The following is a 21828-nucleotide window of genomic DNA, read 5'->3' as shown; positions in this document are numbered from 1 at the left end:
ACATGGCTTAACAAAAGTGCATTTGCTTCAGGAAGCTGGAATCGGGGGGGCTGATGTTGGTTAGTGCCATGACTGGCTTCCTCGGTGGCGTGGTTTGCCTCACGCATTCGCAGCCCAGGAGGCCTGAGTGATCACAAGCTTCAGTGTGGGGGCCGAGAGGGGCTCTTCCTTTTGTGAACTGAGTCACAGTGAGGGATTCATATGGGACAGCCAGGCTGCAAGGCTCCCTGTGAGGGTCTTCAAGTCCAGTGAGGGTTAGACCGGTCAGCCAGCGTGTGACTGGAGAAGTGTAAAGTGCTGTGGACCCTGTGGTCTGTGCAAGGCTCACTAACACCCTCTTGCACACCCTTCCTAAGGGAGGAATCAGGGGGGCGTGGAGGAGCTCTGGGGTGATGGGGAGTGGTTTTGCTGGCAGGGACAGCGAAGGCCAAAGGCAAGACGGAGGTCCGGTCACTAAGGTGCTGAAACAGGTCTGGGTGTCACAGGTGGAGATGTGTCCAACCAAAAAGGACCCCTTCCTGAAGGCGCCACCGAGGCTGTGAGCAGGAAGTGAGAGGGGGACCCAAAGGCTGTAAAGTGGAGGCTGGGATAAGCTGACTGGTACCTAGGGCAGCCTGCAGGACAGGTTAAAGCTGCGTGCAGCAGGAGGGAGGCCTGAGACAAGACGCCCTTTGGGAGGGGACCTCAGTTCTTAGGACGCAAATGAAGATTCGCCGCAGGGAGCAGCAGTGGAGGAAGACTGCAGTGGACATGCCTGGTGGGGGGGAGAGGAGATGCAAGGTCTGCACCCGCGGCCCTGGACCTAGGCGCTGGGGGTGCTCGGCCCAACCCACTGACATGCAGGACACAGAAAGTGAAGCCAGTTTGGGGGTGCAGTTAATGAAATCAGTTTGCGCACGCTGGGTCCGAGGTCCCCAGGAGGCAGCAGGACATACGATCCTGAGACCAGGTGAGGACCTGGGACAGACGTGACTGGGAGGCACTGCTGTGTAGAGCAGCATGTCTCAAACTCCAACAGCACACATACGGGTCACGTCCGTGTCTCCTGAAAGTGCAGGTTCCCGGTCATGAAGGTGTGAGCAGGGGCCCGAGATCCAGGATCTCTAACAAGCTTCCTGGTGATACTTCTGCGGCTAGTCTGAGGATCACATTTTGGGGGGTGCCGACAGCCTGCACAGCAATTGCGGTTTCAGACAAAGCTGCCCAGGGTGAGGACGCTGCCTGAGCAGGAAGAGGAGAATCAGCTACGTCTGTGCCCCGGACACGCCCTAACTGGGCAGGCCTGGAGAAGCACCCAAGGAGGCCTCGGGAATTCAGGACCAGGAGAGTCCACAGAGGAGAGAGCCGTGAGTAACCTCTGGGTCAGCTAAGAGGGTCAGCCAGGGAGGCCAGAGGAGGGTGGCCTTTGGGGCTGAACGTCTAGGTCCCCAACAAGCTCATATACCAAAACCCCAACCCCCAATGTGATTGCATTTATAGATGGGCCTTTTAGGATGCAATTAAGGTTAAATGGGGTCACAGGGGAGGCCCCTGATTTGATAAGACTGGTGTGCTCATGAGAAAAGGCACCAGTGAGTTTGCACACGCACATACCCAAGAAAGGTCTGCAGCAAGATGGTGGCAGCCTGCAAACAGGAAAGAGAGCCCGCGTCAGAAATCACATCTGCCAGGACCTTGGCCTTCCAGCCTCTAAAACTGAGATTAACCTTTGTCGTTTGAGCCATTCAGTCTGCAGTTTTTGGTCCTACCAGCCTGAGCTGATTAGCACGGATGTGGGCCCTACGAAGTGGGTGCTGCCGTAACCAGTCCCTAAAAATGTGGAAGCAGCTTTGGAACTTGGCGACAGAGTGAGACTGGAGAGTTCTCAGGTGCCTGCCAGGAACAGGCTGCATTGCAGGGAGACCGGTGGTGGAAATGTGGACGGGAAGGCCATTCTGACGAGGTCTTAGATGCTATTGGAAACGAGAAGAAAAGCAACTCTTGTTATAAAGCGGCAACTAATTTTGATTGCATTGTGTTCCAGTCTTTGGTGGAAGATGGAGCTTGTGAGCCATGAAATTGGAAACGCAGCTGACGAGGCTGAATGTTGACGTGGCAGCCCGGGTCCTCCTGGTGCCCCTAGTGAAATGTGAAAGGCGCAAGATGAACTGAGGAAGGCAAGGTCGAGAAAAAAGGAAGCGGAACCGAAAGGCTTGGAAAATTCCCAGCCTGTCCCCACCATGAAAAGTGAGAAGGTTCGTTCTCGCCCCCAGGTTTATGAAGACCCACTGATAAGGGGCTGGTGTGGGTGGGGACCACCAGTGCGATCAGCCACTTGTTAGCAAAAACTCAGGGCTGGGGCCACCTCTCCAGTGTGCATGGCCGGAACGCCCCGCCGAGGGTTTCGGGGGTAGGACCTCCCCTTGCCGAGAGCCATGAGGGTGACGCTGATGCCCCACCAGGCCCAGGAGGCAGTACATGGACCCGGATAAGATGATCCTCAAGCCCTAAGACACAAAGGAGCTTTCTCTGCTAGGTTCTGGGCACCCCTGGAGCCTGTGACCCCTTTCTTCTCTCTGCCTTCTCTCACTCGGAATAGGAGTGTCTATCCCATGTCTGTCCTAGTCCTACTGTGGTATTTTGGAAACACACAACCTGTCTGGTTTCACGAGTTCACAGCTGGGGAGGAATTCAGCCTCGGGTGAATCATGCTTGGAGTCTCACCACATCTGATGGAGATGATGTTGACAAGCGCCTCTGGACCGAGATTTACAGCTGATGATGAGATGAGTTAAGACTCTGGGGGCTCTGTGGACTGGACGAATGTATTTTGAACTTGAGAAGAATATGAATTTGGGGAAACCAGGGGTTCAATGACACGGAATAAGCTGTGGCCCCTCAAAATTCATAGGTTGAAGTCCTAATCCAATGTGACTCTTTATTAAGGCAGTACCGATACTTCGAATTTGAGAAACTTAGCATCTGATAATGGGGCTCATCCCTGGGAAATTTCCTCTCGCCTAAGGGTCTTGTTCCAGGACACAGAGGGAGTTTGTCCTCCTTACCCAGGGTGCCCCAGGGGGCCTTAGTGGTAAAGCACCCGCTTGCCAACGCAGGAGACATAAGAATCGCAGGCTCAGGTTCCATTCCTGGGTCAGGAAGATCCCCTGGAGGAGAGAACGGCAACCCATTCCAGTATTCTTGCCTGGAGAATCCCAGGGACAGAGGGGCCTGGCGGGCTATAGTCCATGGGGTCACAAAGAGTCAGACACGACTGAAGTGACTTAGGACTCACGCATGCATCCGGGTCATGCTGCTGACTCGCTCTCGTTGCTGTGTCTGCCTCTCTCTGCTCCTGCCACTGTGCACACAGGGACACTGTGATTCAGAGCATCTCCCAGGCTGTAGCCCTCCTAACCCTTCATGGGCGATCACTCACAATCCTCTTTCCCTTGGGGGTTCCAAGGGGACGTGCATTTAAATACTTGTGTATGGGCTGGCTCCAGGACCTGTCTCCTCCCTTCCTGTTGGGTCCTCTGGCTGGACCCACACGCCTCATTCCCTGGGGCTCGCTGGTGGTAGTCACTCTCGAGGTTGCCGAAGCTGTTGGTTAATTCAGGCCAAGGGCAATCCAGTAAAAATGAAAGTTGTGACATGATGCAGATTAGACTGCTGGTTGCTTTCACTAATCCTTTCTTATTGCCTCATCCAAGGACTTATATAATCAGAGCTAAGTATCTACCAAATCTACTCATGGATTTCAGTCTCGTTACATTTTCTCATTCCCATGTTATAAGCAAAGGTTTTCCTTCTTTGGATGATTAATAAACTTTGGTAGCTTGTGGAGGCAAAAAAAAAAAATAAGAGAACCTTTCAAAGCTCTGGATGCGTAGGTCAGGTGGAGAGCTAGATTACAGAGAGATACTGGCTAGGTCATGTTCCTTCTGCCTAACAGGATGACTCTCTCCAGTGTGTAATTGCCTAATTATACAGCAGATTGCAGTTCTGATGCAAGAACAACACTGCACACTCCCCGTCTCTTCTCACCTTTAGTGAAAATTATTCACCCCTTCACACGCAGGTACACACAAGCACACATGATGCACACATGGCAAATCCCGCAAACATCAACACTTTTTGCCTGTTAACTTGTCACCGCCATACGGTGGAGCCAAGGCACTGAAAATGCCCACGGCAGCACCCAGTTAGGGTCATTCAAGCAATGCCTTTTCACGCGGTTCATGGTTTCTCGAGGCAAGAACACTGGTGTGGTTTGCCATTCCCTCCTCCAGTGGACCACGCTGTGTCATTGGAAAAGACCCTGATGCTGGGAAAGATTGAGGGCAGGAGGAGAAGGGGGCGACAGAGGATGAGATGGTTGGGTGGCATCACCAGCTCAAGGGACATGAGTTTGAGCAAACCCCGGGAGGTGGTGGACAGGGGAGCCTGGCGTGCTGCAGTTCATGGGTCGTAAAGAATCCGGCATGACTTAGCGAGAACAACAACAACAACACAAAAGCAACACACTGTTTCTGCTCGTTAATTTCTACAGATTCAAAACCCGCCGTTACTGACTTGGCTGGGAGCCCCCTCACGGCAGGTATATCAGTAACACCCGCCAAGTCCAGGCGTTGGTGTTCACTACCACACCACAGAGTGAGCCTGAAGACTCCCTGACGTGCTTTTGGGATTTCTGTGACAATACCATTCAGGAGTAAGCGACATGCTAAGATGGGAAAAGTCTATAGAAAATTAAAACCTACTGTTTAGTAAAACTCCAAATTCCCAGGGTACTTGCTGTATCATCCACAGAGCCCATCACGGAGTTTTTCCAACCATACAGCCTACTCATTGCAGAAAACACGAAGGGAGAAGTGGAACCCAATAAACGCTTGAAAATGACATTCAAGAAAGTCTATTATTATAAAAATAATAAGTTTAGTTGCCCAGAAGAAAAGCAAGAGCACGTCCTAACCTGCTTCTAGAAATGGGCTGTCTGATTCTGCCGCTGAGCAAAAATTTCCAATGGCATGTGCTATTGGAAATACTACCAACAGTACCTTCATACCATTCTGTTAAATCATTTTCTCTGATGGCAGCTGGAGCCGAAAACCACAATTGGAACTGGTCCTAACTTATAACAAGGATGAATTCCTTCAGTTTTTAGTAACATAAAAACGCTCTAACCACCAAGGAGAGATAATGAGTCTCTGAGTCCTAGCTGTCGCTGGGAAGGCCCAGTGGCTCGGTCCACAGTAATCTCTGCATACAATTGCTGTCCATTTTAATCAGCTCCGAGTCTCTGCATACAGTTGCTGTTACGCAGCTCACCCACAGTGATGGGCTATTAAGCTGGAACTGAAGAACAGCTCTTTACCAAGAATTTGAGGCCTTTTCCCCCTCCGTGCATCACAATGACGGCCACTCACAATAAGAGCAATTAAGTGTTCCCGGTTTCACCCCGCCCCGTGCAAACCTGCTCTTCTCATTTACATTCCTTCATTTCTTTTATTACTAACGACACAACTTCGCTGGTTAATTGAGATGACTCAGAGACCCTCCTCCAGCGCGTGGTCTTTGGTGACCTCTGGATGAGGTCACCGCCTCCGGAAGTGAGGCGGCCCCCTCCCAATGCCCTCTCCTGCAGATAGATGCTCAGCATCCTCTGGCACCACCAAACCCTGGCCCGTGTCCAGCTTTTCAAACCCTCCCCGGGTCCTCGGAGACACTGGTCCTTTGACTGGTGGGCTCTTCCTGAAGCTGTCCCTCCCCGCTCCTGCCCTCACTGACGCCGGAGACTGACAGATCACAGCACCCTCTCTTCCGTGGAGTGTCTCTTCATCTCTTCATTTCACCCTAACCTTCCCGGTTACCAGAGGGCTGGAAGATGCAGGAGAAAAGTCCTTCCCCTCGACCAGTAAATCCACCCTCCTGTCCCAGGTCACACCCCCACCCTCCAGCACGTCTTTGCCACACTGGTAGCGCCCTGAGCCCCGCACCTGTCTTCTCTTTCTTCCACGGGCTTAGCCATCCTGAGACACCACCTGCAGCGTCTCACATGCGCTTTCTGATGTCCACACTGCATCCATCCGCTGCCTTTGCCCCGACTTCCTCCCCTCCAGATTTCTGATCAAACACTCCTCCACTTTCTACCTGTGGCGCCTCTGGGCTTCACTTCCCGCCGTGAACAGGTGAGCGTCCACAGTCCCTCACCATAATCACTCCTTTGAAAACAGCCTTAACTCCCAATTTCACTCACCTGCCGAATTCCAGCCGCAGAGGGAGCTGGACCGAGTGCCCCAGGGAGAGGCACCACCTGGAGGCCCGCTTTCCCCCCACTCTCATCCGCATAAGCCCTGCAGCCTGCCCACCCCCAGCCCCTCGAAGGCAAGAGGCCAGCGGGCCCTTCTGCTCTCTTTCAACGCCCTGCTCCTCTGCCATCACGCTCGAGCATTATTGGGAAAAAGAAAAGGATGCGTCAAGAGACACTCAACGGCCCCGCTGCCTCTTCGCCTACAGACAAGCTTCTTCCTTCACCTGGAGGAGGTGTCCCTTCCCTGTGGGCAGAAAGTCCCTGAGACAGTGGGAGAGGGCGGACTGGCTTCAAAGGCCCTGAGGTCAGAGGGGGAGGCGGACAGAGACAGGGCTGCCAATAGCACGTGGAGGAGTCGGGGGCCTCCCTGCAGAGCAGCAGGCCATAGTCTAAGGCGAAAGGCAGGGAGAGACCTACGTGATCTTGGTACACGTCTGCAGGTTATCTGGCTGGAGAAGGGCCAGAGAAGAAGCACAGAGACCAATCAATGCCTGTTCTTAATCGCAGGCATGCCAGGTCAAAGGGTTGGTCTGGGACACCATGGGTCAGAGGGCATGCCACAGGTCAGAGAGCATGCCACGGGTTAGAGAGCATGCGACGGGTCAGAGGGCATGCCAGAGGTCAGAGGTCAGAGGTCACCGCATACAGGCTGTCACTTGTTACAGTCACTCAAGCTGTACACCCAGAGCTGCATGCGTGGCCTCATTAGACTTTCCTGCTGCCTACAGATACGCCCAGAAAGCCTCTTTTTGTAACACTCCATGATACAAATGAATATTTCAAGCACCTACAGAAGCTATTCTCCAAAACATTAATCAGTCCTTTCGGCCCCAGAGTGCCGCAGGTGAGTTCAACCCTGTTTCTCCCCTCTGGAGCATCACTGCTCTCTCTCTCTCACACACCCAATCACCTCAACAATGTTTGCATTTTGTGGAGAAAAGGACCATTGTGAGGTCCACATTTTCCCGTGTTCAATTCTGAGCTTTTAAATCTAGCTCTGAAACCGGAATAGAAAGACAAAAAGGACAACAAAACAAAAAACCCGAGATTCTGTGCGTGTGCATTTCGAACCAGTTTTGTGTCAAGACAACACCACAATAACAATCCCCCGAAATGCTAAGCAGCTTTAACTTCAGAAACAAACAAAAGTCATTTAACTTCAAAAACAAACAAAACGCATCAACCACGACCGAACTTCTGGCACAGGAAGGGTCTACTCCCTCCAGAGACAGACAGCGGACCTGAGACATCGGCTCGGCCTGGAGCAGAGGCTCCTGAAAACTCTGACCAGCAGCTGGACATCCAGGGCTCCGTACAACCACACACAGCACTTGACGAGCTCTGTGACAGCGCCCAGCACAGAAGTCATGGGACGGTTTCCAAGGACGCAGCAGAGGAAGAGCCCCAGACAACCCGGCCTTCAACAGACAAAGAGCAACACACCAGGATACTAACAAATCACGGTGAGCAGTTGCCCTTGTAAATTCTGCTGCTGGAGGGAAGGTGGTTGGAATTGAGACCCCGGGTTTAATCACAGAACAAAGGGGCTCCTGAGAACTGCTGGTGGGGGGTTGGTGCCCTTCCCGGGGTTCTGGGGCAGCGTCCACACTGGAGGCAATGAGTCCCACTGGGACCATCCCCACGGCTGCAGAAATGCCAGTGACCACAGCCCTGCTCCTCACAGTTGGATCTGTGGACAGCCGCAGATGGAGACAGATACCTCCCTGCAATGCTGACCTCAGCCTTCATGCATGGAAACGCGTAAGGGACTCATCTGGCAAGAACCCCTGGGACCAGCTGGCTCCCTGAGGAAGGCCCAGAAAAGGCTTGCAGACAATGCAGAAAGGTCTAGTTCAACAGCTGAACAGATAAAAATTCCTTTCCCTTAGTCACTACGGGGCAAAGATTTTATCAGTTCTTCTAATGAAGAAGGACGGGCTGGCGGGTCGATACCAGAAGCACACAGCAGTAATTACAGAGGTTGCAAACAGGAACGCATGCACTCAGAGTTACATTAACTGAGTTGCGGTCGGGCTGTTGAGTCAGTCCATAAGTTTGATTTCAATACTTTATAGCCAATCCCTTGTGAGTATAAAGTCTCGAGTTATTTGTTTTTAATTAATTTTAATTGGAGGCTAATTACTCTACAGTATTGTAGTGGTTTCCACCATACATCGACACGCATCAGCCACGGGTGTACATGTGTGCCTCATCCCGAACCCCCCTCCCACCTCCCTCCCCATCCCATCCCTCTGGGTCATCTCAGCGTACCGGCTCTGAGTGCCGTTTCATGCATCAAACTTGGACTGGTCATCTATTTCACATATGGTAATGTACATGTTTCAATGCTTTTCTCTCAAATCATCCCACACTCGCCCTCTCCCACAGAGTCCAAAAGACTGTTCTTTACATCTGTGTCTCTTTTGCTATCCCCCGTATAGGGTTGTTGTTACCATCTTTCTAAATTCCATATATATGTGTTAGTATACTGTATTGGTGTTTTTCTTTCTGACTTACTTTATTCTGTAAAATAGGCTCCATTTTCATCCACCTCATTAGACTGATTCAAATGTATTGTTTTTAATGGCTGAGTAATACTCCATTGTGTGTATGTACCACAGCTTTCTTATCCATTTGTCTGCTGATGGACATCTAGGTTGCTTCCACGTCCTGGCTATTATAAACAGTGCTGAGATGAACACTGGGGTACCCGTGTCTCTTTCAATTCTGGTTTCCTCAGTGTATATGCCCGGCAGTGGGATTGCTGGATCATAAGGCAGTTCTATTTCCAGATTTTTAAGGAATCTCCACACTGTTCTCCATAGTTGCTGTACCAGTTTGCATTCCTACCAACAGTGTAAGAGGGTTCCTTTTTCTCGACACCCTCTCCAGCATTTATTGTTTGTGGACTTTTTGATATGGCAGAAGCCAAAGAAATATTGTAAAGCAATTATCCTTCAATTAAAAATAAATTAAAAAAATTAACTCTCATAGACATAGGTATTGGAGATTCCAGAATTCTGCTGAGGTTCACCTTAAACCAGATAGGTTCAACCAGATCTAAGCATGTTTGGCTGTTTTTCAGATTTCATGTGAATTATAAAGTTCATGGTCCCTTAGATGGCAAAATGGGCTGCATAAACTTACCACAAGGGCAGGAAAAGGGTAGCAATTTATTAGGTCTGAAAATGGCTTCAAATACCTGCAAGAAGCTCGGCATGAAACCACCTTATCTCAGGTCTGAGCAGGATGCCTGTCGGGGGAGGGGGTGGGAATCAAGAATCTCGGGGCTGAGCACCCCTCTCCCCACCACTGAGGACGAAAGATGCTAGAAGCCAAGGGACCAGACATTCTTGTATCACCAGCACCTCCCGTCGTCCGCCTTTGAGAAAAGCAGAGAGAGTAGGTCTGCGACTTGGCTCAAAGCTTTAAGTGCTAGACACCTAAAAAGGGCAAGGAAACTGCCACTTTCTGCCTCTGTAGGAAGCAAAGGTGCCCGAGGCCAATCAAGACACACGTGGACCTCCAGACCCTCTGTGCCGCAGAGCACAGGCAGGGCTGGCCGGGGATGCTGGGAGATGCAAAACTGGACAAAGTGGGTGAGGGGATGGGAGGGAGGCAGTGGGAGTGTGGGATTAGCAGGTGTAAACTATGATAGACAGGATGGATAAACAAGGCCCTACTTCATACAGGAACTATGCTCAGTAACCTGTGATAAACCATAATGGAGAAGAATAGAAAAAAGAATATACACATATATACACACACACATATATGTGCATGCTTATTTGCTCAGTCATGTCCGACTCTTGCAATGCTATGGACTGTAGCCTGCCAGGTTCTTCTGTCCGTGGGATTTTCCAGGGAAGAATACTGGAGTGGGTTGTCATTTCCTATATATATATATATCTCACACATATATATATATATCTCACATATATATATATAATATATATATCATATTTATATATCTCACCTAAATATATATATATCTCAGCTAAAGACTTCGCTGTGCAGCAGAAATTAACACAAGATTATAAATCAACTCTAGTTTAATAAAATAAATTTTTAAAAAACGTGACAGGGATGACAGCTGGGTCTGGATGGAAGCACGCTGCCTCCACAAACCAGCATCCGTGTTTAGAATAACAAAGGATTCGAGTAACTTCCCCAACTAAGTGGCATCATCTTTAACTGCTAATACACAATCCTTCGAAGACAGAAGGAACATAACAGTAGTTTCTGTACACTCTGCTTTTCTAGCACAAAACTTTAAAAAGCTCTTTAAGATGTATACCAGTATAGCAAGAGACATATATCCACGTTTAATGGCCTAATAATTTACCGCTGTATTCTAATTTTATTGCTAAATTTGAGATTCCAGAAGTAGTTAGTACTAAAAAAAAAAAGAGTAAGCTTTCACTTGGGTGCCCAAGAGAATGGCAGCAATACTGTACTTCCCTGGATTTACGTAGTATCTTTATTCCACCAATCTTGAAAGTATCATAATAAAAACAAAAAATCATAGCAAGAAGTTATATAGATAGAACCCATGATGTTCGAGATCTGGATTAGGCATCTTCTTATATCATGAACTTAAACTACATAGTAACCCAGACAGCTCAGTGATCCTCCATGTGGGTTTCACAGCATCCCTAAGTCAGTAATGGACAGGACAGCAACTCCACTTCTCCAGGTCTGGGCCACCTGAGGTCATCACAAGGTCGCTTGCAGAGGACCGGTGAGAACTCATTTTCCTGCCCCAACACAGCCCTCTATAGAGGCTATCATCACAGCTCTTGGGCCATCTGATTGGGAAGCCACATAAGGAAGGAAGGAACTCATTATATTCCTTCAGCAGATGTGTTCTGTGCATAAGAGAAGTGGGGTTCAGTCCCTGGGTGGGGAAGATCCCCTGGAGGAGGGCATGGCAACCCACTTCACTATTCTTGCCTGAAGAATCCCATGGACAGAGGAGCCTGGAGGGCTACAGTCCGTGGGGTCACACAGAGACAGACACGACTGAGTGACTAAGCACAGCACAGCATCTCCTTTAAACACTGCAGCCAGAACTTCCACAAATATTCACTGGCTCTTTTAGAAAATCATTGCTAAGAAAGAATATTTTCCAGATAAAATTTCTCTTTCCTCTTTGAAAGTCACAAAATGTATTAATATTTTTAAATGATCTAAGATATCAAGGTTTAAAAATTTTCCCCTCCTCCCCTAAGAGTTTTAGAAACTTTTCACATTTGCCAAATATACTTCAATATGAAGGAACATGGTTGCTCTAATTAGATAACTTTAAGGGAATTTACTCCTCTTAGTATAGTTTAGTTACTATAGTTAAATAGCTTTCAAATTAAAATAAAAAATTACTATCCCCCAATGTCTAGCTTAGTTTCAAGAGAACCCTTTAGAAGTGATACACTGAGAAATGTTATGAAGTTCTACAAGTAAAACAAAGAAAATAACAGAAATACTGGCTCTTTGTGGGCAGGGTGGTCTTTTGAGCAGAAGTGAGAGGGTGTAAACAAAGGTCCGTCTAGTCAAGGCTATGGTTTTTCCTGTGGTCATGGATGGATGCGAGAGCTGGACTGTGAAGAAGGCTGAGCGCCGAAGAATTGATGCTTTTGAACTGTGGTGTTGGAGAAGACTCTTGAGAGTCCCTTGGACTGCAAGGAGATCCAACCAGTCCATTCTGAAGGAGATCAGCCCTGGGATTTCTTTGGAAGGAATGATGCTAAAGCTGAAACTCCAGTACTTTGGCCACCTCATGCGAAGAGTTGACTCATTGGAAAAGACTCTGATGCTGGGAGGGATTGGGGGCAGGAGGAGAAGGGGACGACAGAGGATGAGATGGCTGGATGGCATCACTGACTCGATGGACGTGAGTCTGAGTGAATTCCGGGAGTTGGTGATGGACAGGGAGGCCTGGCGTGCTGTGGTTCATGGGGTTGCAGGGAGTTGGACACGACTGAATCAAACTGAACTGAGAGCGTGTAAGTAAACATATTTTGCAAACTGCAGGACTGGTACACACAAATAAAAACATAATATTGTTTATTACTTTTCAATTCTAGAGACATTTATGGATCTATAGGTATCTAAGGCCTGGAAAAATCAGAAAACCGGGCTTGGGTTTATTTCTCAAATCTAATTGCTAACTTTATATTTTTTTAAAAGGGTAATTTTGAAACCATTTAAAAAGCGTATGGTTGACACAGTTAAAAATTAGCTAATTTGTGGATGCTCAAGGCTGTTAGTTAAGCTATAAGTTTAATAATATTAAAAGAGTTTAGTAGGAAAAAAGATATGCTAATTAGCAAGATCCCTCCATTTCCAGAATAAATGTGGAATGTTACTAAAATGTTTCACAAATGAGGGTCTTTTTTTTTCATGACATAATTTTTTTTTCCTTTTTGTGTATTTAATTCAAGGACTTAAAAAAAGTCACTTTGAATCTCGCTCCAGAGCTAAGGAGTTCAGAGAGAAGATAATGGCACAAACATATCTGTTCAGCACCAAAAATACACATGTGGTTCTGGGCCACATCCCAAGGGGATGGACAGGACATAAAGGGCCTCCTGCTCTATGAAGAGCTGACGACATTAAAAACAGGCAAATGAAACCAGCTGACGACAAACAACTGGGAACTGACGTGACGCTGCGACTAGTCTGAATGACCGGGAGGAAGAAATACACAGTTCAGGCAGGTTGCTTGGACAGTCACATGTTCAGTAACGGCTCAGCACTTAGAAACCATCAAGGGATACTTCTTTGATTCAGGTTAAAAATATCCAGTTCTACAGATTTTTTAAAATACAGCACACATTTTTGATACTTTGATCATTTTTACAGTTGAAAATATAGCTAAATCAGTACAATTTTTTTTTTTTTACATTTTCTCTCAATTGAGAAATCAAACTGAATACACGTCTACTCCAAAGGCCAACGGATGCTGTGCAGGGAGAAAGCATTAGCTCAAGGTGTCTATTTACAGCCTGTGTTCTACATGAGGGAGACTCGGGTTTAGCAAAATATTCTCTCCCAAAATGGCATCAGCTGCAATGTGATCCGCAGGCACTGATCCCGAGGAGCACTGGGAGGAAGGAGGGGGATGGTGGAGAACTCCATGATGGACAGAACCACAGGGTCCCAGGCACTCCCAGTGAGCAGGTAGGAGAATCTCCTCTAAAAGATTCTGAAGAACAAATACAAACTTTGTTTCGAAGTTTTGAGGAGCGGGACGCTCATTACCAAACACTGCAACTCTTCCCACTATTGAGCTCCTCCTATCATTAAAAGACTGTCGAGTAAGATGACCTGAAACCTTTCTTTTGATGCTTTTCTCACTTGGGCGTTGGTTTTGTCTCCTTGGAGCAACTCAGCGTTCATTTCCCCATTCCTACAAAAGTCCTTCAAATATCTACTGGGATTCTTCTCTTATTCAAGGGTGAAGGTTACATTTTTGGCAGCTTCCAAGGGTGGTGAAAGGGGCTGGAATACTGTAAGCCGTGACCATCCCGCTCAGAGGTGTGTAGGGTTGGGTGTAGGATGCGTGGAGTCCCAAAGCTAGTACATCAAGTTCACTGACTTCCCTAATCAAATAGATAGATGACCAATTGTTCCAAAGGATTCAGATGGAGAAAATGAAAACTTTTACATAATGGACATTTTCAAAACGAGTAAATTGAAAACTGAAGATGGAGAATTTAAAAAGATCCACTTTTGGAGGAATAAATCTCCAATTGAAGTTTTAATTGAGACTGAAATCCAGTTGTCAAGAAATAAAAAACCAGCTGTCAAGTTACTTTGAAAAGAAATTCTACAATGTCTAGAATCGGAGTTGCTTCTCCATGCAAACCCCAGCTTCCTCGCTGGTGTGTAACTCAGCAAGCTTGCCCGGCTAGTGCCGGGGGAAGATTCTCTCAAACTCACCAAGGAGCTACTCAGACATGAATGATGATGCAAGTACCATTACATCTCACAGAAGCTTCACGAAACTCCAATTAGAATAGTCTCAAAAGAGCTAGAAAGCAGCAGAATTCTACATTTTATCTGCCAGAGAAAAAAGTTTCACTGATGCATATTTCTAAAGCTGCTAATCTCTTGGAAGCCAAACATCTGTTTCACTTAAATACATTGTACCCTCTCGCTCATTTTAAAGAGCCAAAATGAATTCTAATATATTAGTACATTAAAAAGAAGAGAGACCCAGTTTTAGAGTGCTACCAAAGACCAGGATGAGATTTCATAAAAAATTCTAGTGAAATTTTATGGGAGATTGATATAGGAAGTGCTAGAAACAAGGGTTTATACAAAGAAAGTGACAATTCAAGTCTTTTCTAGAATACTGGGATGCCAGGAGATAATTAACACTTGATTTTAATTTAGGGAGAATCTGGAGGTCATTTTTTGTTCTTAGGATAAAATGTATGGCGTGATTGACAAAATGGCAAGAAAAATAATTTACAAAAGGGTAAAATAAATCTATAAAAGGACAATTTTTTGTTACCAAGGAAATCCTATGAAATAGGCCTTTAAAGGAGTGTTTTTTTTTTCCTCTGCTAAAAAGATTTTCATACCTTTCCTCTCTCCTAGGTGGCAGTGTGGCATAAAAGGAGACTATCCCAGAATCCATTAACTATTACAGGATTCAAAGATCAGTAAGAATAGAGATTCAAGGGAAGATACTTAATACGGTATCAAAATAAAGAAACACATTTCTATAAACAGGAAAGATGAGTACTCACTGGTTCCACGTTATATGAAAAAAGAGCGTACTCTCTATCTGGAGATATTTCATATCTGATGGCTCTTAATGATTCCTAAAAGAAAAAAAACAACAACAAAGTTTTAAAACATATACATATAACTCAAACCCTTGCACTGAGACTGTGCCTGATGGTACCATCTTCAAAATTTATCAATAAAATTCCTTTGCAGCAAACTTGCTAAAGTCTGTTACACATGGCTATGTCCTTTTTTTTGTCTAATGGGATAATGTTCAGTTACATCATGTTCTGTTACACCTTATTTGTTGTTTTTCAAATTTCAAAAAAACATATTGTATCTATTGAGACAAGTTGATGTAAATAAACATAAAACAATTCTTTTCCCACAAGATTCCCAACCTCTCTGTATCTTTAAACATGGGCTTCCCTAGTAGCTCAGACGCTAAAGTTTACGCCTGAAATGCAGGAGACCCAGGTTGGGAAGCTCCCCTGGAAAAGGTCATGGCAACCCACTCCAGTATCTTTGCCTGGAGAATCCCATGGACAGAGGGGCCTGGCGGACTACAGTCTATGGGGTCGCAAAGAGTCGGACACTACCGAGCAACTGACACACATCTTAAATGTACATTCCTTTGCTCATTGTTATACTTAGAAGCTTATATTAAGCAGATTTGTTCCTAAAATAGAATCGCATTCCACACCTGATCTGGCAACCTGCCTTTGCACCTCCATGGACACTGAGTCACAAGTCAGTGGATAGAGGACTCATGTTTTCTTTCAAATTTCTTCACAGCACACAGGTGATTTTACATAAGTGAAATAATCAAAATGCTGTGTTTCCCTTCAACTTGTGTGTCTTCTCTGAAGCACTCACACTGCCGTACAGACCCTCACACCCAGTAAGAGAGCCCAATATTGTCAGCTTGGCCTGCACCACTCTACACATGATGCTATGACCACATGCAGACGTTAGATGTTTCAGTTCAGGTCAGTCGCTCAGTTGTGGCTGACTCTTTGCGACCCCATGAACCACAGCACGCCAGGCCTCCCTGTCCATCACCAACTCCCAGAGCTTACTCAAACCCATGTCCATTGAGTCGGTGATGTCATCCAGCCATCTCATCCTCTGTCGTCCCCTTCTCCTGCTTTCAATTTTTACCAACATCAGGGTCTTTTCAAATGAGTCAGCTCTTCTCATCAGGTGGCCAAATACTGGAGTTTCAGCTTCAGCATCAGTCCTTCCAATGAACACCCAGGACTGATCTCCTTTAGGATGGACTGGTTGGACGTCCTTGCAGTCCAAGGGACTCTTAAGAGTCTTCTCCAACACCACAATTCAAAAGCATCAATTCTTTGGCACTCAGCTTTCTTTATAATCGAACTCTCACATCCATACATGACTACTGGAAAAACCATACCCTTGCCTAGATGGACATTTGTTGACAAAGTAATGTCTCTGCTTTTTAATATGCTGTCTAGGTTGGTCATAACTTTCCTTCCAAGGAGTAAGCATCTTTTAATTTCATGGTTGCAATCACCATCTGCAGTGATTTTGGAGCCCCCCAAAATAAAGTCTGACACTGTTTCCCCATCTATTTGCCATGAAGTGATGGGACTGGATGCAATGATCTTAGTTTTGTGAATGCTGAGCTTTAAGCCAACTTTTTCACTCTCCTCTTTCACTTTCATCAAGAGGCTCTTTAGTTCTTCTTCACTTTCTGCCATAAGGGTGGTGTCATCTGCATATCTGAGGTTATTGATATTTCTCCCGGCAATCTTGATTCCAGCTTGTGCTTCATCGGGCCCAGCGTTTCTCATGATGTACTCTGCATATAAGTTAAATAAGCAGGGTGACAATATACAGCCTTGACATACTCCTTTTCCTATTTGGAACCAGTGTATTGTTCCATGTCCAGTTCTGACTGTTGCTTCCTTACCCGCATACAGGTTTCTCAAGAGGCAGGTCAGGTGGTCTAAAAATCACGTCACCCTGAACAATTTTCATCTCTGTTTTCTCATGCAACAATAAAGGAAGGAAATGACTATAAAGCAATTGGTTTCACCTGAATTAGTGATCTGTACTGTGACCAAGACTCTCAGGAACCTACTCCTGTATATCCCCTAGGAACAGTGTTTGTGGAGATTTTCTGAAACATAGCTGCCATGAGTAATAGGAATCTGCTGTAAGTACCCTTAGTAAGGACTGAGTGAGTGAGGATAAATCCACACAGTAGAACAGCATGCAAGATTTTAGTCAGTCCGGCCACTCATTTGTGTTAGACTCTCCAACCATCTCATCCTCTGTCATCCCCTTTGCCTCCTGCCTTCAATCTTTCCCAGCATCAGGGTCTTTTCCAATGAGTCAGTTCTTCACATCAGGTGGCCAAAGTATTGGAGTTTCAGCTTCAACATCAGTCCTTCCAATGAACACCCAGGACTGATCTCCTTTAGGATGGACTGGTTGGATCTCCTTGCAGTCCAAGGGACTCTCAAGAGTCTTCTCCAACACCACGGTTCAAAAGCATCAGTTCTTCGGTGCTCAGCTTTCTTTATGGTCCAACTCTCACATATGTACATGACCACTGGAAACACCATAACTTTGACTGTACTACGTATGTTGACTAAAATATTTTATCAAATGTTCAGCATTAATTGTTTCAAAGTTCTAATTAGGATTCTGTTAAAGTTTTATATCAATTTTAAGAGAATTAACTTTTTAAACTGTATTCTCGCCTAAGATTACATTGCTGTTGTTACTGTTCAGTTGTCCAGTCATGTCTGACTCTTTGCAACCCCATGGACTGCAGCACGCCAGGCTTCCCTGTCCCTCACCATCTCCTGGAACTTACTCAAACTCATGTCCATGGAAAGCATATGAAAGATGAGATCAACCATCTCATCCTCTGTCAACCCCTTCTCCTCCTGCCTTCAATCTTTCCCAGCATCCTGATCTTTTCTAATGAGTCAGCTCTTCGCATCAGGTGGCCAAAGTATTCTAGCTTCAGTTTCAGCATCAGTCCTTCCAATGAAAATTCAGAGTTGATTTCCTTTAGGATGGACTGGTTTGATCTCCTTGCAGCCCAATGGACTTTCAAGCATCTTCTTCAATACCATAGTTCGAAAGCATCAATACTTTGGCATTCAGCCTTCTTTATGGTCCAAATCTAAATCCCTACATGACTACTGGAAAAACCACAGCTTTGAGTACAGATGTTTGTCAGCAAAGTAATGTCTCTGCTTTTTAGTACTTGTAAGATTACATTGTATCTTTTTTTCAAATTTTCAACAAGATTTTATAGTTTGCTTTACTCTAACTCTTAGTACTTTCCTTAGATTTATCCTAGGTCTTTGTACCGTTTGTGTGCTATAAATGGAATATTTTCTCCATTTCTATTTCTAGATATTCATGTTAAGGAATAGAGAAGGTATGATTTGTTTATGTATTAAAGCTATATTAATAAATTTTCTTATTAATTACAGTAGTTTTTAAAAAACTGTTTGAAACATGTAAAATATCATGTATGAAACGAGTTGCCAGTCCAGGTTCGATGCACGATACTGGAGGCTTGGGGCTAGTGCACTGGGATGACCCAGAGGGATGGTATGGGGAGGGAGGAGGGAGGAGGGTTCAGGATGGGGAACACATGTATACCTGTGGTGGATTCATTTTGATATTTGGCAAGACTAATACAATTTTGTAAAGTTTAAAAATTAAAAAAAAAAACTGTCTTTTAGGTTTTCTTAAGTAGAATTATATTATCAGAAAAGAGATATATTTTCCTGTACTCAGCATGTAGTTTGCTTGTATACTGCATTTCCCACCATTCAAGAACATACTAAATATTAATGGTGATGTTGAGTATTCCTTCCTGACTATAATTGAAATGGTTTTATTGTTTGCCATTTAGAATGATTTTCTTTGCTCATTGGTCCATGATAAATAGTCTTTATGCTATTTAAGCTGTTTTTACTGTTATCTTACCTGGAATTTTTGTCAGGAGTGGTTGATAAATTTATCAGATGCCTTTCAGCATCTCCTGGCAAATTATAGGTATTTTCCTGTTATTGTGAGGCTGCAGCGAGCTTTGTTGCGTTGTTATTGTGTGGCTGCAGCGAGCTTTGTTGTGTTGTTATTGTGTGGCTGCAGCGAGCTTTGTTGTGTTGTTGTTGTGTGGCTGCAGCGAGCTTTGTTGTGTTGTTGTTGTGAGGCTGCAGCGAGCTTTGTTGTGTTGTTGTTGTGTGGCTGCAGCGAGCTTTGTTGTGTTGTTGTTGTGAGGCTGCAGCGAGCTTTGTTGTGTTGTTGTTGTGAGGCTGCAGTGAGCTTTGCTGGTTGGTTTCCTGACACCTGAATACTGTTGCCATGACCACACCTTACGGTTCAGAGAGCACTATTATTCGCATACATGCCTGAACTCTACTTGCCGATATTTTATCTATAATTTTTGCATTTACGCTCGCTAGTGAGATCAGTGTGTAGTTTACACTTTTCATTATTTGGGGCTATTTAGTTATCAATGACAGAATGTTTTAACAACACTATTCTAACTTTAAAAAATACTGGGTCTATAAAGATGATGTGTATATGTATATCTATATATGTAATATACATATACATATATATATGTGTATATATATATGGGGGGGCATGTTTCTGGTGAGATGCGCATCAAAACGGTTCTGCCTGTTTTCTTGTACTAGATACACAGGTGTGTGATTATGAGTGCAGAGAAGGAGAGGGGGCCATGCGGGAGAGAAAGAAATAAAATGTAGGATGCTCCAAATTACCAAGTAATAGAAGGGAAATGAAGAGCAGAAAGCATCAATATATCACAGGCTCTTTTGTGAAAACAATCTCCTCATAAAAGGAAAAAAAGAATACACACGTAAAATGCACAAGATTAGCAATGATGACACAAAAGCCAAACAGTGACCAGGTTAAGTGAGCTCCACGAGGACGCTGCCGGACACGACCGAGGGCCTGAGCACACAGACGGAGGGCACGGTGGACTCCGCGGAAGCCCGCGCCAAGCGACACATGGAGGACTGTGACTGCGCCCTCCCTAGGCAGCGAGGAAGAAGGGAACTCACGGGCCAGGCGGTACGGCCTGTACCTGGGCCCCTCCTTCCCCCGGAAACCACTTTATCTGGGATCACACAGCCCCGGGTGCTGCTCCCAGCACTGCCTGTGACAGCCAGAGAAGACCCGAAAGCGCAGTCGCTAGAGAACAGGCTGCGAGGACGATAAAGCTCGATCGCCAAGAAACGTCTCCCGGTGGCTTCCCAAGCCGACTTCCCTCTAACCCTGGAAACGGACCGTTCTGTGCACTTATTGCATCATCGATTTTTGCATTATGCTAAGCTGATGCACTATTTTGCATCTGTAGTCTTTATTTTAGTCAATACGAGGTGGCCTCCAGGAGCAATCCTGTGACATGCCACGGGGGACCACAGGTATGAAAATGCATCTGAAGCTGGGCCCCCTTCTCAGTCTCGAGGTGATGGATCCCTGTGGGTGCAGACGCTGTGGCTGCATCCCTTACACAATTTAAAAATAACTTTGTTTGGAATTAGGCAAAGCTGAGTTCAGCTCTTGGGAGTCCCAGTTAACAGCTATGTTACTCTGAAAAAATTATTTTAACCTTCATAAACTTCAGCCTTCTTATTGATAAATAGTAAATGTTCCCACTCATAAGATTCCTAAGGATTTCAGTTAAATAAGATAATATATATATACCATGTTTTACTTCTTGTCGCGCTGTGAGCACTCAATCATAAGTTGATTTATCCTGTGTAAACCTTGCACATCCTCTTCCTCAGAGTTTCCCTGGCCGTCTGCCCACCTGGGCTGACGTCTCCTGACCGAGATCTCCGACTTCCCTGAGATGGCCCACTCTTCCACCAACAAGGCTCAAATCCCCCGAACGACCCAGACCTCTGCTTCAGCTCTCAGCTGCCTGCACACACAGCGTCTCCAAGTCTTCCCGGTTCTCCCTCCACAACATGACGTAAACCCATCCCATCTCTGCTTTTCTCCCTCCATTCAGGGTGTCGTTTCTCTTCATCTGGACCTGAAGCAGCCCCTGGGGGCTCCTGACCTAGAGTCTTTCTCCTCTCCAAATACCCTTTTATACTGGAGTCTAGACTTTCCTAAAACACACAGGTGTCCTTGAAAATCCCATCCGTTCCAATCTCCCACAGAGTAAAGAGGACCCACAAAGTACCACACATGTGACTTACTCTTTTCCAGGACTTTTAAGCCACAGCCTCCCAGGCCCCTCCTGGACAAGCTCACCAGGTCACGACTTCTCCTCATGGTCTGTCCAGAACCCTCCTGACTCCATCTGTTCATGCTGTAAGGATGCCACTTCCCACTGGTCTGCAGACCACAGTTGCCTTCCAGGGGTGGCTGGAACGCTCCCTCTTCAAGACCTCATCTATTGTCAGGGCCAACACCCTTTCCTCCTTCCTTCCTTATTCCCGTCCCACATGGGACTACAACTTGGAACGTATTTCAATCAGATGCTGCCTTCTTTTATACCTGGGCTAAAAGCTTCCCAGAAGTAGATACTGTGTTTTATGAATCTGGTATCCCGCCACCCACCTCCTCATGCAGCTCAGGGTCTCACTCAGAGAAGACTCCTCCTTAAGGTCGAATGATGCCGTGCAGCGGTGAACGCAAAGCAGCATCAGCCCAGCCTCCCCTACAGAGGAACAGGTCTGGGGCAGAAACACGGAGCTGCGCCTGGATGTCTTCTCAGGTCTTTTAAAAACACAAGTATTGATATAACATATTCTACT

General features: G+C 46.0%; 1 protein-coding gene across 1 annotated transcript in view; it reads right to left on the bottom strand.

The window, feature by feature from the left end:
* The window catches only part of DPP6 (dipeptidyl peptidase like 6), a 785445-nt gene that overhangs the window by 249676 nt on the left and 513941 nt on the right, over positions 1–21828 (bottom strand). The window contains exon 5 of the mRNA XM_055591348.1: positions 15049–15123. Coding sequence (XP_055447323.1) covers positions 15049–15123 — 75 coding nt within the window. The remainder of the gene's footprint in view (positions 1–15048; positions 15124–21828) is intronic.

Source organism: Bubalus kerabau, chromosome 8 (genome assembly GCF_029407905.1).
Source record: "Bubalus kerabau isolate K-KA32 ecotype Philippines breed swamp buffalo chromosome 8, PCC_UOA_SB_1v2, whole genome shotgun sequence".
Lineage (NCBI taxonomy): Eukaryota > Metazoa > Chordata > Mammalia > Artiodactyla > Bovidae > Bubalus > Bubalus kerabau.
This window is presented reverse-complemented; position numbering and strand designations above follow the sequence as displayed.